General features: G+C 37.7%; 1 protein-coding gene across 3 annotated transcripts in view; it reads right to left on the reverse strand.

The window, feature by feature from the left end:
- dmd (dystrophin) overlaps positions 1–16,197 on the reverse strand; it is a 92,760-nt gene that overhangs the window by 24,688 nt on the left and 51,875 nt on the right. For all 3 annotated transcript variants that reach the window (XM_057331065.1, XM_057331063.1, XM_057331064.1), the window contains exons 56-65: positions 14,478–14,650; positions 13,487–13,643; positions 11,836–11,953; positions 11,095–11,363; positions 10,816–10,962; positions 10,335–10,413; positions 9,977–10,037; positions 2,194–2,255; positions 1,816–1,890; positions 105–306 (exon numbers count right to left, since the gene is read on the reverse strand). In XM_057331065.1, coding sequence (XP_057187048.1) covers positions 105–306; positions 1,816–1,890; positions 2,194–2,255; positions 9,977–10,037; positions 10,335–10,413; positions 10,816–10,962; positions 11,095–11,363; positions 11,836–11,953; positions 13,487–13,643; positions 14,478–14,650 — 1,343 coding nt within the window. The remainder of the gene's footprint in view (positions 1–104; positions 307–1,815; positions 1,891–2,193; positions 2,256–9,976; positions 10,038–10,334; positions 10,414–10,815; positions 10,963–11,094; positions 11,364–11,835; positions 11,954–13,486; positions 13,644–14,477; positions 14,651–16,197) is intronic.

The raw sequence follows: 16,197 nt of genomic DNA on the forward strand, positions 1-16,197 counted from the left end.
ACTGATTTTGATCCGATTCCAACTCACTTATTCTTCCTCTGATTCATAAATGTTTTCATTTATAACTTTCCAAACAAGCGAGCCTTAAAAAAGGTTGAACGTACGTATCATAGACGTTGAGCAGCCAGTTGAGACACATGTCCACGCAGAGGGGCACGTTGACCAGACTGCTGTGCTGTTGCTCCAGACTATCATAGATGGTGGTCAGACAGTTGATCACCTGCATGATGTCCATGAATTGCTCATTCTGTTTCAGGTTGTGCTGCTCAAATGCCTCGCAGGCAGCGGGCATGCCCAGCAGATCCACTGTGTGTAATAAAACAAGCAAGGTTACTAGTAGTGTTTTGAAATATCTCTTTGAGGTTACTACTGTGGTCTGGGTGGTTGCCAGGGTGTCGCTATGTGGTTTCTAAACCCATTGCCATATGGTTGTTAAGGTGTTGCTAGATGTCAAGATGTGTTTCATATGAGCATAACTAAACTGGTTAGCTAGGTTACTAATGTGATCTGTTTGGTTGCCAGGGGGTTGCTAAGGTGTTCTGAGTGTTTTTAGCACGTTGCTATATGTTGTTGCCAAGGAGCAGTGTTTCAGATAATCACTAGACTAGTTATCAAGGTTACTAATGTGATCTGGAGTGTTGCTATGTAGTCACTAAGATGTTCCGAGTCATTTTAGCACAATGCTATGGGGTTTCTATGGCCTTGCTAGATGGTACGCTGTTTCAGTGCATTGCTAGACTAATTATCTATGTTACTAATCTGATCAAGGTAGTTGCCAGGGTGTTGCTATGTGGTTGCTTTAGAATGGTTTTTAGCACATTGCTAGAAGTTTGCTATAATGTTGCTTGAAGGTTGTTAAGGTTCATTTCTTTTAGAGCATCAGCACACTAGTTATCAAGGTGTTCTGGGTGGTTTATAGCCCATTGCTTTGCTATTGCTATGGTCGATTAATCAGGGTTGTTTTTTTTTCTCAAAAGCTGTGAATCTATTTTTTTTCTTTCATATTTCCGCAAGCACTGAACATTCATTAACGTGAATGTTATTGCTACTACTATCCACTAGATGTCACTTTTCCTTTTACAACTGTGGATGTTACAACAGGGAGCATATCGTTCATTCATTGCTTAATTAACATGGCGGATACGGGTGTGTCGTCGAATTTAACATCACCTTCACATAATAGGCAGCGGTTTATATGATTGCAGCCTCTCCTTCCAGCTAATTTTGTGAAATTGAGTTTGTTATACTGTATCTTACATGTAAAATAACCTGATCCTGTTTGATCAAGGTATGCGACTGTTCTGTTTCAATATACTTAAGTGTGTTTTAAGTTTAATATACAGATTAATAAGATTTTTGCACTACCACACATCTGCACTGTTGTATATCTCACTGGTTTGCACTCTATCTGCCATTACCTATCTTCTTTTTCTTTTTTTAAAATATCCCTGCTTGTAAAAGTTGTATTTTACACATATATTATCTGTATTTTTTATATATATTTTTATTCTGTGTAGTGTTATTTGTATGCGCCATGGGTCTGAGAGTAACGCAATTTCTATCCTCGAGAGCTTGTGAATCTGAACATCAGAATTAATACCCAGACCTAGCTATGGTGTTCTAGGTAGTTGTTAGATGAATAAGAAATGCTTAGTTAAACATCATTCTGAGAATACATTAAATGCATGTGCACCACGACCTAACAAACTGTTCTGTTAGCGCAATCTCTTCAACTACCCATACAAACACAAGTGAGCAAGGGTTTGTTTAACACTAGAAGTAACAGTGTTGTGTGAGCTATATACATTGACTTACAGCAGAGAGCCTTCTGCATCCGTCTGAGCTTCATCGCTGTCCTATATGCCGAGAACCGCACGTTGTTAAGATCCGCTGTTCACCGAGAGAAAACAAATGTTCATTTCGGCAAATGAATCCCGCAACGTTTCATTGCTGCCAGTGAAACCTCTCATCTCCACATCAGATCGTTTTCAATTTGTTCTCATTTTGATTTCATTTGTTGGAATATGATGAAACATCAAGCCTCCGATTAGCTATTCAATTCTGCACTGATCAAAATGTTTGATCTAACAATCAGACATTTCACTTGAAGGCAAATTCACTTCACAGTATATGAAGATGCGAAATTTGTGTAAAGTAACTATTTGTTAAGAAAACACTTTCGATGATAATTACCTAAAGACAGGTAGAGCTCTGCCATCTTTGGGTGGTCCCAACATGTTGTTTGGGTCTGGTGACTGTAAAAGAAAACGTGAAATAAAAAATAAACACAAGTTTGAACAAATCTAACAAACCTCAAAAGGCTACGCAACAAATAGATGTGCACGTTTAGTAAATATTGCATATTTAGTGTAACCATCTATTTCATGATCCAAAACAGATACATATACATGTATGCAGGGTTGTTAGACCTTGAAGTCAGTTTACATCAAAGAAATGAATCTCAAGACAACAGCCAACATCATATTAACTGTAGTTTAGGTTTTCGGTGTATGATAATTTGTAACTTCTAACAAGATGTGTCAATTATTTTAATATTACAACAATCAATATTCCAAAATGTTTTTTTCTAACTTTTTTCAAATCAATAAAACTCACCCATATGATTATGTAACATTTAATTATTTCATCAACATATAACTTTGGAATCTCTTGAGAAAATATGCTTGGGATGGTAATGTGGTAAAACTGTATAATAATACCCAAAGAATTCTGGGTATGTTCTTGAAAGAACCTCATTAAATCCCCACCTAATTTCTAGTTCCCAAACATCAAAAGCTCACCTTGCAACTCATCTGACTACACGAGCAGTGTTGAATATTTAAGTCCTTGGTGGATCTCCATTTCATTTGAAGCTCATACGTTGGAATTTCTACGTTCACAAAAGCACTTGTTTTGTTAAAAGAGACCCTAAATGAGTCCATTAATGGAAATGCAATTTGCACCAGCGAGTCTTTTTTTCTGAGAGTTGCTATGGGCCAGGATGTTTTTGTGATTTGGGGGCTTAAGCCAGCCGAGTGGCTCTGCAGAATTCTAATGAGCTCGAGAAACTTCAAAAACTATCAATTATACCTACAGTGTTTTAGCGGGGATTATTACACGGCTCATTTGAATGCTTGATTCTGATTGGCCAGTCGCGACATTCCAAGGGTTGTTATTTGCACATCATTTTGAGAGGGGCAGTTTAATATTACACAAAAATGAATTATAAATATGTTTTTTAATAACATATATGACATTATATTTACAAATGATTAAAACAATTTGCCTGTTCGTGACATTTGAACGTCGTTTCTTACTTTAAAACCGAAACTAAACGGCTTTTCCTTGCGGAAGGTCTGCAATCGGTAAAAATGAGCTAATAAAATATTTCAAATTCACATTTTACGTCCAGTTTTTTTCTCATGTGGCAAGTAGCCGTGTATTAAGCGGGATAATGTACAAGCAGCAGGCTGTTATCGCGAAATAAGCCCAGACAGTGTGATCAGGACCCGTCCGAGCGTGTTTTATGTAAGTCCCGTACATAAAACACGCTCGGACAAGGATTTTCAGCCATACACAAGAACTAGTTGAAAGTAACTTTTAAACACAGTTTTTTAGAAAAGAACAAAGCTATACAAAGTCAAAGTATAGGAGTATACGACGGCTTGCAGAAATCAGAGTAACTCTAAATGTAAAACTGAACCACACCAGGACCACAAACAGAAAGTACCACGGTAATCCTGGACAGGATATCATGTTTTTGGACACTTGCTGTACCAGCCTACCATGATTTTAAGACATATTATTATTACACGGCTCATTGGAATGCTTGATTCTGATTGGACTGTCGTGACATTTGCAGGTTCGTTATTCCCAGATAACAACCTCTCAAAACTAATTGCAAACGGTAACCCGGATGCAGCAAATCATTTTGAATGTTTTTTTGACAAATTAAATTAGGGATGCACGATAAATTATCGGCCATATCGGTATCGTCCGATAATTGGTCATTTTCAGTTAAAACGCAGTACAGCAACTGTCTTTCTGTCATCAGGGTTTTTCCTGCACAGAGAAATTGGTGGCGGCCGCCTCCGTCAAATGTCGTGCCGCCTCAGACTCTCGCCAAAACTATGTCTTCACAAGAAATGCTTCGTGCATTTAACAGACTGTCATTTGTAACTGAAGTTGCGACATTACGCCACAGTAGTGGCGCTGTTTCGTTATCAGCACACTGAGGCGCTAAAAAGAGTTGCAGAACAAGAGCTAGTTGTGTTTCGCGGCTGATTGTTTTGCATCCAAGTACATTTAATTTCTTGAAATTTCTTAAGTTAACATGACGCACGCATCATTGTAATGTCTTTAGCTGTGCAGTTGGTTCGTTTAATCAGCGTATACTGTACACAGTGAGTTCGCCAGTATGAACGCACATTGCGTTCAGAACGACTCGCACGAACCGATTCATTTAAACTATTGAACTTTTCAGTCACTAGCGAATATAAGAGATCATTGAATCATTTAAAGTGAACCACAGAGAATGCAAATGAGTTTTGCTCATTTTAGTCATTTAGTAAGACTGGTTAATTCGGTAGCTATAGTGGGCTGAAAAGTTAGTTGAAAATGATAAAAAAAACTTTATTTGATTAAAAAAACCATTTCTGTTTGGTTGAATAAAAATAATGTTTTATATAACTTAATAATTGTAATTTTCATCTAGTTTTATTCGAACTTTTAATATGTCAAAGTCACTTTGGTTAAGCCACTTAAAGGTACGGTAGGCCTACGTGTGTGTGTGTGTGTGTACAAGATCAGGATGGAACGACCTCCGCCTCATTTTGAGCCAGGAATACCCCTGGTCATGATCATTCACTTTCTGTTATTAGCAAAACATTGTTGATGTAGGTACAAGTATGTTGACACAGTATTTATGAATGTGTAAATTATAGGAACAAAAGCATATTGTTTGAATCTGACTACTGTCTGGAATGCTTCTGTCTTGAGACCTGTTAAACATGTGGCTATTAAGAACATTTTTCTTGGTTGCTCTGGAAGAACATCTATAATTTGTTTATTAAATAAAAAATATACCAGAAATGTTTGAAAGTAAAGAATCGTTAACTAGTGAAAAGTAGGCATGGTACATGATTTTCAGGGGAAATAAAGAGAACTAATTGTTTCCTTGTTTTCTGCAGTCAATGTTTTCAAATAAAAGCAGTTGTCCACTTTTTGCCTTTTGTTTCAGCCTTAGGGAATATTTCAAAATCACATTTCATGTCCAGTTTTTTCTCATGCGTCAAGAAGCAATGCAACAAGCGGGAAAATGTACAAGCAGCCGGCTGTTATCGTGAAATAAGCCCTTCGGTGTGATCACACTGTCGGGTCTTATTTCTGCGATAACAACCGGCTGTCTGTAGATTATCCCTTTCATAATATATCACACTGCTAATATCACTGCTTTATATTATATCGCATGTTGGTGATTCAGTACAATGGTATTACCCTCTGACACCATCACAGTACCATGATACTGCCAATGCACTTTTTTATTAATCAGCCAATCAGGAACTATAAAATCATTACCTAAAGCATTGATGCACACCCAATACATAGTGGATATTCACATACTGGCAATGATATTATATTTTTTGGCATAAAACACTTCGATGTGTTATATTTGTTTGTGAACTGCAGCAAGCTTCTTAAAGTCTGAATGCCACCTCGGACTAAACTCGTGCATGGCATTTCTGAATGCATTCCAATGCATAACAAACCTATGCTTCAGTCCAGTGCTCAATGCAGATTGTATTTGAAAAGGACGAGTAAGCACATAATTTAGCACGGCCCTTTAAAATTCCTGAGCTGGGCACACAGGCTGAGATCTGCCTACCTAGGCAGCATTCTTGGGCATCACAGGCAGCTCACTAGGGTTTGAGACACGGGGTGGCTGTTCCAAAACAGAGCCGTTTCTTCCCAGGCAGCATTTTGGGGTCGGTCTTTGCCAGCGCCCCCTAGATTGAGGTAGAGTCGGTGAAGCATGCCAGTGGCCTGATGCCAAATTTCCTACCGAGATCTCCATACCTGCACATCTCAAGGCACTGCCACGAGCGGACGTACAGCAATAGTGTGGGTTTGAACGCGAAGCAGGAATACCCACCTACGTGCATGCATGCATCCGACCGCACCGGGTACCCACACACGCATGCATTCATGCAAACACCGCTACTATGTGGGTCTGAATGAAAACGCAGTGGTAAGCATGTTGTTTGAACCAAAACAGTGATCTTCTGTGTGGCTTTCGAGCTATTATGAATGTGCACTTCAATGCTAACTTATGGGAACGCGCGGATATGAAGATTTAAAGGCCAACCCTCGTTATAAATATGCATCCCATGTAAGCCCACAAACATTACGTTAGGCGAGAATGGCACGCGGGTGCGTTCGGATGTTTGGTGATGGAAAAACAAACAATGCACGTCGCCAAGACGTAGAAATACGAGGACGCGTCTGCTCCCGGGATATGTATGAACAAGCACCTGCTTAGGCTCTAATGACAACAAGAAAAGGAAAGAAACAGCGCCTATACGGCATATGGAGGATCGCTGAACTCCTCCGGCGTCCTCCGCTCGACATTTATTCGCGTTGGCATTGCACTTACTTTCGCAAGTTCTCCCTCATGTCGATTCTCGACGAGCGCCGTATCCAATGTGTTTGACTTAAAATCCCGGTGGATCGATGTTGTTTTGGGCGAATCACCTCCGCGGTGCTCCCTCTCTACGAGCGAAAAAGCATCCGACTTCCCAGCGATCTCCCTCAGCCAGAGCGGCTCAGACGAGGCGGAGCTTTTCCTCCTGCTCCCTTCCCCCTCGCTCCACTCTCGCTCACTCATTTACAGGCTGTGTCTCAAACACGTCGCGAGCTGCCTATGTAGACTGCTTGTTTAGGCGTCGGGGGCGCATTCGAGTTTGGATTTAAAAGCTTGTGTGGTGACCAAAACGCATAATAAACCGCGCTCATAATTCCCGAAATCGTTTCAATCCAACAATAAGCGTCCCGTCTCAGTTTTGAATGCTTGCGGTTGTATTAATTACTGGAATCGAACCTTCGATGCGCCCATATATGCCAAAAATACTCGAATAAAATGTTTGGAAGATTCTAGGATGCACAAAATTATTCAATAAAAAAATCAGACATGCTCACAATTCCCCAAATCGGTTAAATCGAAATACCAAACACAGCTTTTAAGGGTCAAAAATGGTCATTGAACTTTTGAACACAGGTGCATGCTTTAATTAAAAGTATGGCATGATGAGAAAATCTGAATAACCTAAAATGCTAAAAATATAAAATTTTTACAACACAGTTTTTGCAAGTTCTTCCAAATTGTATTATGCCCATATTATAGTTTTGATTTAGTTTTTATTCATGTTTTTAAATTAGCTTTTATTTTTAGATTTTTAGTTTTAAGTTAATTTTAGTTAAATATTTAGCAACTTTGTTATATGCTTTCATCATTTTATTATTTATTATTTTATAAGATTAATTAATTTGTATTTAATTGTTTTGTTCACTGTTATAATTGTATTGCTTTAAACTTATTTTAGTTTATTTCTGAGGCAACATTTACATTTTTCGTTTCATTTATTGGGCCCATATTTTATTTGATTTCAATAAACAGAAATGCTTTCAAGTTTTCATTTTAGTAAAACTAAAATAACCTTGGTAATGCCCCCTCAAAATATGGGAATCACATCTTTAAACTCACCTGTAATGCTGCCTAGGTAGAAAGGACACTAGGTTTCGGAACACAGCCACTGGTTTGAAAAGGATCAGTTTTTACTGTCTTAATGGGGAGGGCTATTAGAGGTAGGGTGGGATACTTGGGCTATTTATCCACACACAAAAGCTGGAGCCAAAGTACAGTTCGCCCATTTTACGAGGCATTCGTGTTGCCTTTATTTGAAATAAAATGTGATTAACATCACATGCAATAATTCGGTCAGTTTGTTACAGTTTTGAATGCAATTGAGTTTATGGGTAAGAATCATTATTGGGTACGTTTATAAAAACGTTAATTGCTAACATTAACATTTACAGTTATGCATTTGGTAGATGAGTTTTATCCAAAGTGACTTACAGTGAATATAAATTATACTTTAAATGTTACTTAATAGGAACTACACAACTGGCATTATTTTAAAGCCGTAGCTATGTCACATTTATTTAACATCTCCATTTTAAGCGTTTTTAAGAGATGAAGATCGTAAATCATACAGTAATGTTTTTACTACTTATACAATGCTTAGTTCCAGTCCTTAAATCCCGGCTGAAAGGTAGTACAGTTTGTTCCAGTCCTCAAATCTGACTGGACAAGGTATTTCAGGAATGCTGGGACCAGAATACATTAGGACCATAACAGCATTGGGATGCTTTCTGTTATCTATAAATGATCTGTTCTTTTAATATCACGTTAGATGCAGGTAATCACATACAGGTTCTCTCTCTCTCTCTCTCTCTCTCTCACTTTTGCACACATCTTGCCATCTTGTAAAACTAAAAGCACGTAACTTCTTAGAAACAGCCCAAATTGCTAATTCCAATGTGATGTTTTCCAATTAGTACAAGTAGTAGTAATTACCGACTCTGAATCTGTTTAGTAGTTCTACTCACAAAAAGGGATTTTGGGACGCTCATTGGTTCCACGTTGGTTTATTTACATACTTTCCATTGTTCATTAAACTGTTGATCATTAACTGTTGATCACATGCAGATCATTAGATCGTTAGAAATGGTTTACTCAAAAGCAACATCACATGATCATAATAGCTAAACTCTGACTCACCTTGTTTTATGTCAGTATTTTTATCGGGTTATAGACCGTTTCATCAGACGCGCGCGCCTGGACTGCAGTTAACAGTTCCGGTCTGTGTTTGTTTATCGTTCTGGCTAGTGACTAATAATATAACTTATATAAAGATTCGCCTAATAGGACCAGGTTTTATAATCCCACAATTGCAGCACAGTTGAATTGCACAATATTTCTATTTTATTTCATTTATGTTGGTATTCATTTGAAATTGTTATTTTAACGTATAATAATTTGATTAAATAAACTATTTGTTTAATTTTGTGGTATGTTCATTTTATTAAATAAACAGTTTAATGGGTCCTGTAGTTTTGTTGCATTTAAAGCAACCCTATGGTATATTGACATCTAGCTGTTGAGCTTGGTATCGCAGTCTAAATTTAAAATATTGCAGAGGCAATTTTAGCCAAGTAGCGGTTCTTCTCGGTTTCTTTTGGTTGTTATCAGAAATAATCTACAGGCACTCTATTGTTTGCGAATGTGTGTCCCGGAATTTAAGGGCAGTCCACGAACGTGCGCATGCGCAGTAACGTTTGTTTACGTCGTTGCTTTGAAACAGTCTATATAGCTTCTACAAAATGACGTGAATTTGCATTAAAAAATTATATCAGCTTTCTCGGGGGACACAACATTTGGCAATAGAAGACATGACAAGCGTTCTCTCCATCCTTTTAAAGTTGATAAGCCAATTTATTATTTTATTATTTACATTTACTATTGCTTTCCCTGCTGTCAATAAGCCTGTCAGAACAAACCAGCAAAAGACGTGCTTTTAGTTTGCGACTCACTAGCAGAGGACCTTTGCAGTAATGTATTTACAGTATACGTGCAGAACTTTCAAACCATATCTGATGTAGACTGCTCTGTGTTTTGACAACTCGCTTTGTCGGCAGAGGCTGATTTATCATCTTAGATTATTCTGCACAAATTTCACAGGTTGAGATCTCCGTTCGGAAAAAGGTCACGGAAAATCACTTTTCTTTGGTAGTGTGCCGTCATCTCTGATAGATTTGTTACTCGGGGAGCTTGCATGGCATCAGAATTAAATTTCTTAATTCAGCGTGTACCTTGACCGCACCTGGCATTAACATGTGACGTGAGATGGAGAAGACTTACTTGATGTAGTAGGGGACATTGTTGGGTGAAATAGAGCGTTCCAGAGGACTTCCAACAGATGCTGTTCACAGAAATAGAAACGCATTCGAGTTACCTCATAGTTTTCTCTGAAAGCCTTTTTTTCTGTTCAGACACAGTCAATGACACACATTTTATGTAAATGACTGAACAACTCCATTACACAAAGTCCATTATGTCATGCTACATTATATTTAAAGTGGAAGTCCTTATTTTGACTCATGGACAAAATAACTGAAATAACCACTATTTTTTCGGTTTATTTCATGCACATGCTACTGTTATACGAGCGACATCACAGTTGTATATTATAAAATCAGAACCACAAAGACTCGCTTACCATGTAAGAAATTTTGAGACTGGGGTCCTAAATCCCTGTAGGCTGTGGTCAGCTGGGTCAGATGTTCTTCAATGGAGATCTTACATTTTTATTTTTGAAAAATAAAATGGTGGAGAATTGAACAAAATAAAATACGGGTTAGCAATAGTTATGAAAAACACACAATAAAGCAATTCCAGTAACCTAATAACACATATTTTAAACTATGTTCTCAGGTTTGAAAAACTGCATCTGTCTTTAGTGTCCTTGTTGTTTTTATTAAATATTACCCTTTTTGTGTCTTTTGTCAAAACATGAATTTTTTAAAGGATGGATTTTTCCTCTTAGCATGCTTGTTGCATTTGGTGACATGAACATTTTTCTACACCGTTTGCAAAAAACGAAATCCGGAACTTAATCCGAGACCTGACTTGAACATTTGATATTTTTAAATGATATTGTAATTACACTTATGCAAGACGTGGAGAGCAGGGGCGGATACCTGAAGAAGTCTCCATCTCATGTTGAGGTCATCGATTCTGCTCAGGTTATCTGGAGAGAGCTGAATGTCGGGAGGTCTAAATGTGGAGGCCAGTTGGTTGACGTGATTTACATGATCTTGAATGGGAACTATTTCCTCTTGGAATGCCTGGAAAAACACAAAAATCCTTTATCTATTTTACCCCAAATCCTAAAGAAAAAACAGATGTACTGGCTCGATATATTGATGCAGTGACGCCATTGTGCTCTTTCGTACTGTAAGTGAACACAGGATGCAGACCTTTACTCTATCGATGTGGTTTTGAAGATCATCCACGATCACATCCCCAACGGGCTTCCAAGAATCCTTCACGGATTCAGCGTGGCGAAGCTTTGAGTCCAGCTGATCCTGGGCATCCCGGAGCTCCATCAGCCTCTCCAAGGCCAACTCCAGCTGTTGCTGCCAGTCAACGGCAGCTGGACCCAGATTCTTCCATCGCACAGTTACATCGTCCACCTCCTTACGCAGTATCCGGCTCACGTTTTGAACTCTCTCCTCTGGGCTTACATCTATGCAGAAGGCAAGAAGTCAAGAACAGGTCATAACATCTGTGGTCTATAGTATTCAGCACGTTGTATTGAACTGCACTCCTGGTGGGCTACTCCGCTGCAGAATTTACTTTCTTTAAGTTCAGTTTTAAGGTATTTTCTTATTTTCAGAAAATTATTTGCCATAAGGAATTGTAAAAACAGTCACGCTTCAAGCATTGAAATTGAGTTTGAAATGTAAACGTTACTGTGCTTTCTCACTAGAAAAAAACACAACTACCCCATTTACTGGTAGTATGTTAATGGAGCAGTCTTGATCTCCTTAATATGGCGGGAACGTTGACATTCGATTCATGCAGCGACTATACAGTATAAGTCTATGATTAGGAATGCTTGAAAAGTACAGGAGGCTGGATCGAAATTCTGGAGGACAGTGGCCCTCCTGGACCAAAGTTGAATTGTACTGTATGTGTATGGATTAAAGATTTCATACCCTTTTGACCAGGCCTCTGTTTGATCCCCTCACGAGGCATCTCAGAAAGAAAGGTTTTCACATTGTCAAGCGTTCCATTAATCACAGGTTCTTTGGCACCCAGCTCTCGTCTGAAGCCCTGTTAAGCACAAGGAGTTGTTTTCAACAGTACTTAGCATCACAATGATGGCGAATTTCCTAAATTATAATATGTAAGCTCACACTTTTTAAACTTTCAGTTGATTTTCACATTTAAAAAATCCCAAATTCTCTTTGTGCTTTTATATTCCACAGCTATAAAAGTGGTTTGCAGCCCTTTTTTAATGATGTACCCTCACAGTCCAATCAGCAAGACTCAAAACGAAAAATCAACAATTCTTAAAGTGATAGTTCACCCAATATAAAAATTCTGTCATCATTTACTCACGCTCTCGTCATTTCAAACCTGTATGACTTTCTTTCTCCCGCAGAACTCAAAAGAAGATATTTTGAAGAATGTTGTTAACTGGCCCCCATTCACTTGCATTGGTTTTGTGCCCATACAATAGAAGTGAATGGGGGCCAGTGCTGCTCGGTTACCAACTTTCATCAAAACTTTCATTCTTCTTTTGTGTTCTGCGGAAGGAAGAAAGTGATAAAGGTTTAAAAAGATAAGAGGGGTGAGTAAATGATGACAGAATTTTCATTTTTGGGTGAACTATCACTTTAATGTGTGTCCGTTTTAAAATATTTCAACATTATATCAACATGTTTTATATTTTTCATTATTTTCCTGTTTTCTTTCATTTTTTCCATTAGCGTATATCTACTGTCTGTTCTACAATGTGTTTTCTGTAAATCTGCTTTGCAACAGTGGAACATTGTGATATTGTATTGAATTAAATTGAATAAAAAATGACCATCATTTCAAGTGGCTTCCCCTCAATATAAAGCAGTTTGAAAAATACTGAATCCGTTATTTTGTAAATGCATTTATTTTGATATTAGTTTAATAAAAAATGTTCGGGACAGAAATAGCTTGTGTGTGCTATCTACAATTTGACCAAAAATGCACATTTCATTTCGTTTTCTTTCCTTTAAAAATAGCTCATGTGTTAAGCTCTTAATTAAACGGTATTGCTTTTGATCATTTTAATCTTCTGACAACTCTAATGTTTCGTTTTAAAGCTGTAATGAATGCTTTGTTGGTTTAACAAGCCACAATTAAAATAGTTTAAAGAGCCCCCTTTGGAACCTGCTTAAGCCTCCCTGAGGTGCATGCACATAACCGTGGTCCGAATCATTGCGCTGACATCTAAAACAGCACACGTTTTTAAGCAGTTTGTTATTTAAATCCAACTGTTTCAATTACACTTCTGATGCGACTTTCTTCGCAGCTCCTACACGTATGACGGTATACTTCGCAGTTAACCGCATGTGTGGAGTCTAGCGGCGTGACTCATTACACAAATTCCTCTACGACCGCATTCTGTTTACAGTGGACCCCTTACAGCTGACGGCCATTAGCAGATGTTAATTGGTCCGCACAAGCATGCAAGGAGACATGGGATTTTGCACCTCTCCTACGCAAGATATCATCTCCATCCGTTTAAATATTTAACAAGAACAGACTCCGACGACGATGAATACCGAATGCATAAATCATCCTGAGTGCAATTTCTCACGCCTTCACCTTGTGCGTGAGGAGCTGTTGGTGCACGGTGGGCACGTCGCCCCCTACTGGCTTCTGCTGTTCTAGCTCCTCCCTCTTTAGCTGCAGCCAGTTGAGCAGGTCTTGTAAAGACATGTGCATGTGTTTCCACTGGTCCACACCTGCGTCCAGGTACGGTCTGAGGAACATGAATGAACCATGTAAATATGAGATCCCATTATTTGAAATGCTATACCGACAGAGACCACCAGAGGGCACAGTCACTTTGCGGTTCAATGTAGAGAAAGCGCTACACAATATTGAGTCTTTGAGAGATGAAAGTGTCATTTGAACTTCAAACCTTTTATGTGAATATGAATGAGCATTATAAAGAGTTTTACCAGCTCATCCTTAAAACGTGCATGTGCTTTTATAGATTTGACACCTGAATTAGCATTCAAATGCCATTATTCAGACACAGGCTCATGTGAAAGGATTACTGATTATGTTGTAGTCAAACAAAACGTTTTCTAGTAAAACAACACGTGTTGTCACACATTTGGTGATACAAATTTATTATTAAATATAAATCAAATACATTATAATATGTATACAGATTGTGAACCTATGCAGGCCTATATACTGTATAGCTACACACACATATGTTGTGTGATGTTGTTTCTGTTATACAGTATATTGGTTACTAGATGTAGCCACTTTATCACATTTTATCTTCCATCAGGCAAAAAATGTGACAGAAAAGTAATAGGTGCGCTACTGTTCTCATGGTGCGGAACAAATTACGCGTCCAAGTTTAATACGTCCTGCAAGTATGAGCAATAGTAATAGTCATGTTTGCCTTAGCAAGCACCTCTAAAAATAACCAGACCTATATTTTTAATATAAAGTAAAATAAATGCAATGGTCTACGAATACTATTACGCAAGCTTGTGGGATCAAAGCATTTTTCACAGCCCGTTTCCGCTCAGTTTGAACTTCTCCAAGTTAAATTTAGATGATTAATCGGCCTTACCTTATACTCATCACTTTATTACACAGCTCGTGCCACCGCTGTCCCATGTCATCGAGACGTTTCTGTAGCACCACTGCATTATCCGTCCCCTCCAGAGACGACACGATACGCTGTCCGTTTTCATCTAATGAATGATACATCTCCCCATGGCCATCAATCTCTGCTTGGAGATCCTGTGAGGATTAAGAGAGATCTTAGATTCTGACGTCCAGACATGAAGTTACGGCTGACACCAGGATTAAGGATACATTTGAGAACTGGTTCCTTTTCATTTTCTTGATGTTTGTTGTAACTTAGATGGGTAGTTGTGAATTACTGAAATAAATGACTATTGTTGACAGGTCCTGGGGTGTAACATGAACTTCATCTAAAATAGCTTTTGCTGTTTATCTTATAATTAAGCATGCAGCCTTAATGACCAAATTTACATAGAGTTTATGGTGGAAAAACTCAAATAAAATAGAAAGAGCTCCTAAAATAGCAAATCTCTCTTAAAAACACAACGTGTGATTTAAAGGTTTTATTAATATATTTAATAAATGTCTATGAAATAATGCATATGATTACAAAACGAAATCAGGAAAAATGATATAATATTATATAATAATATAATAAAATAACTATACGTTTTATTTTACTTTCTTATAGTATTAAAAGAATGAAAACAATGCTGTTTAAATTTATTTAAGTTTTTATTGTTTTATTTTACAATTTAATTATTTACAATACTTTTATTTCCAGTACTAGAAGAATGTACACAATGGTGTTTAAATGTATTTATTTATATATTATTTGAATTTGTATGTTTTTTATCATTTCATTTGATAGGTTTAAGGGAAAATAACTTTATATTAAATTGCTGTATATTAAATAACTATTTATATGAGAATTAAATTATTGTTTAAGTATTGTTATGTGGTATTTTATTCAAACATTTATACACGTATATATGTATAAATGTAAGTTAATTATATTAAATTACTGTATATCAAATTACTGTATCTGTGAAAATTGCTGTGAATTTAACTAACCTAAATTGTTACTAAATTAAACGATTGTATTATTTTTGTCATTTGTAATTACGTACAACAATTTCATTCATTGCCCTGACACAATCTAAACAAATCCATCCAAAGCAGCTGTCAAACAAAGTTAAACAAACCACAAAGCTGACAGTGCAGTTCAAACCTTAATATGGTAAGTCTTCCTGTGTAACATTTCCAGTGATCGAGAGACATCAAACGATGTCTTTAGCGAAGATCCCTCGATTTCCCACCAAGTGGATGTAAATAAAGCAGAATGGGAGCGATGAAGAAAAGGACATCGTGCTGACGAGAGCGAGAAAATGTATTCTGTCACCATGTGTCTACACGGTCGCAGAGGCACACTGGTCCTGTTGTTTGTGGCGAGAGTGGGCATCGCTAGAGAAGACTGGGTCAGTGCTGGTTTCTAGAAGAACAGAGGCTTCTCTTTATAGCCCACATCTTTGTCAGCCTCTTCATATTTAGCTGCATCTCTGCACCATTGCCAAGTACACATAACTCCCATACCAGTAAGAAGCAGGCGACCCAGATAATAGACCCGTCAGTGTCATCATCCGTCCTAATCAATAGCACTTTAACCTGTTTAACGCTTGTGTTTCCCAAGAGATGATGATTGGAATGGAGTTCAGCAATATTTTCTTCTCACTAATATTGTTGGTAATGTTAGTGTCCTCCCA

This window comes from Triplophysa rosa, linkage group LG4 (assembly GCF_024868665.1).
Source record: "Triplophysa rosa linkage group LG4, Trosa_1v2, whole genome shotgun sequence".
Lineage (NCBI taxonomy): Eukaryota > Metazoa > Chordata > Actinopteri > Cypriniformes > Nemacheilidae > Triplophysa > Triplophysa rosa.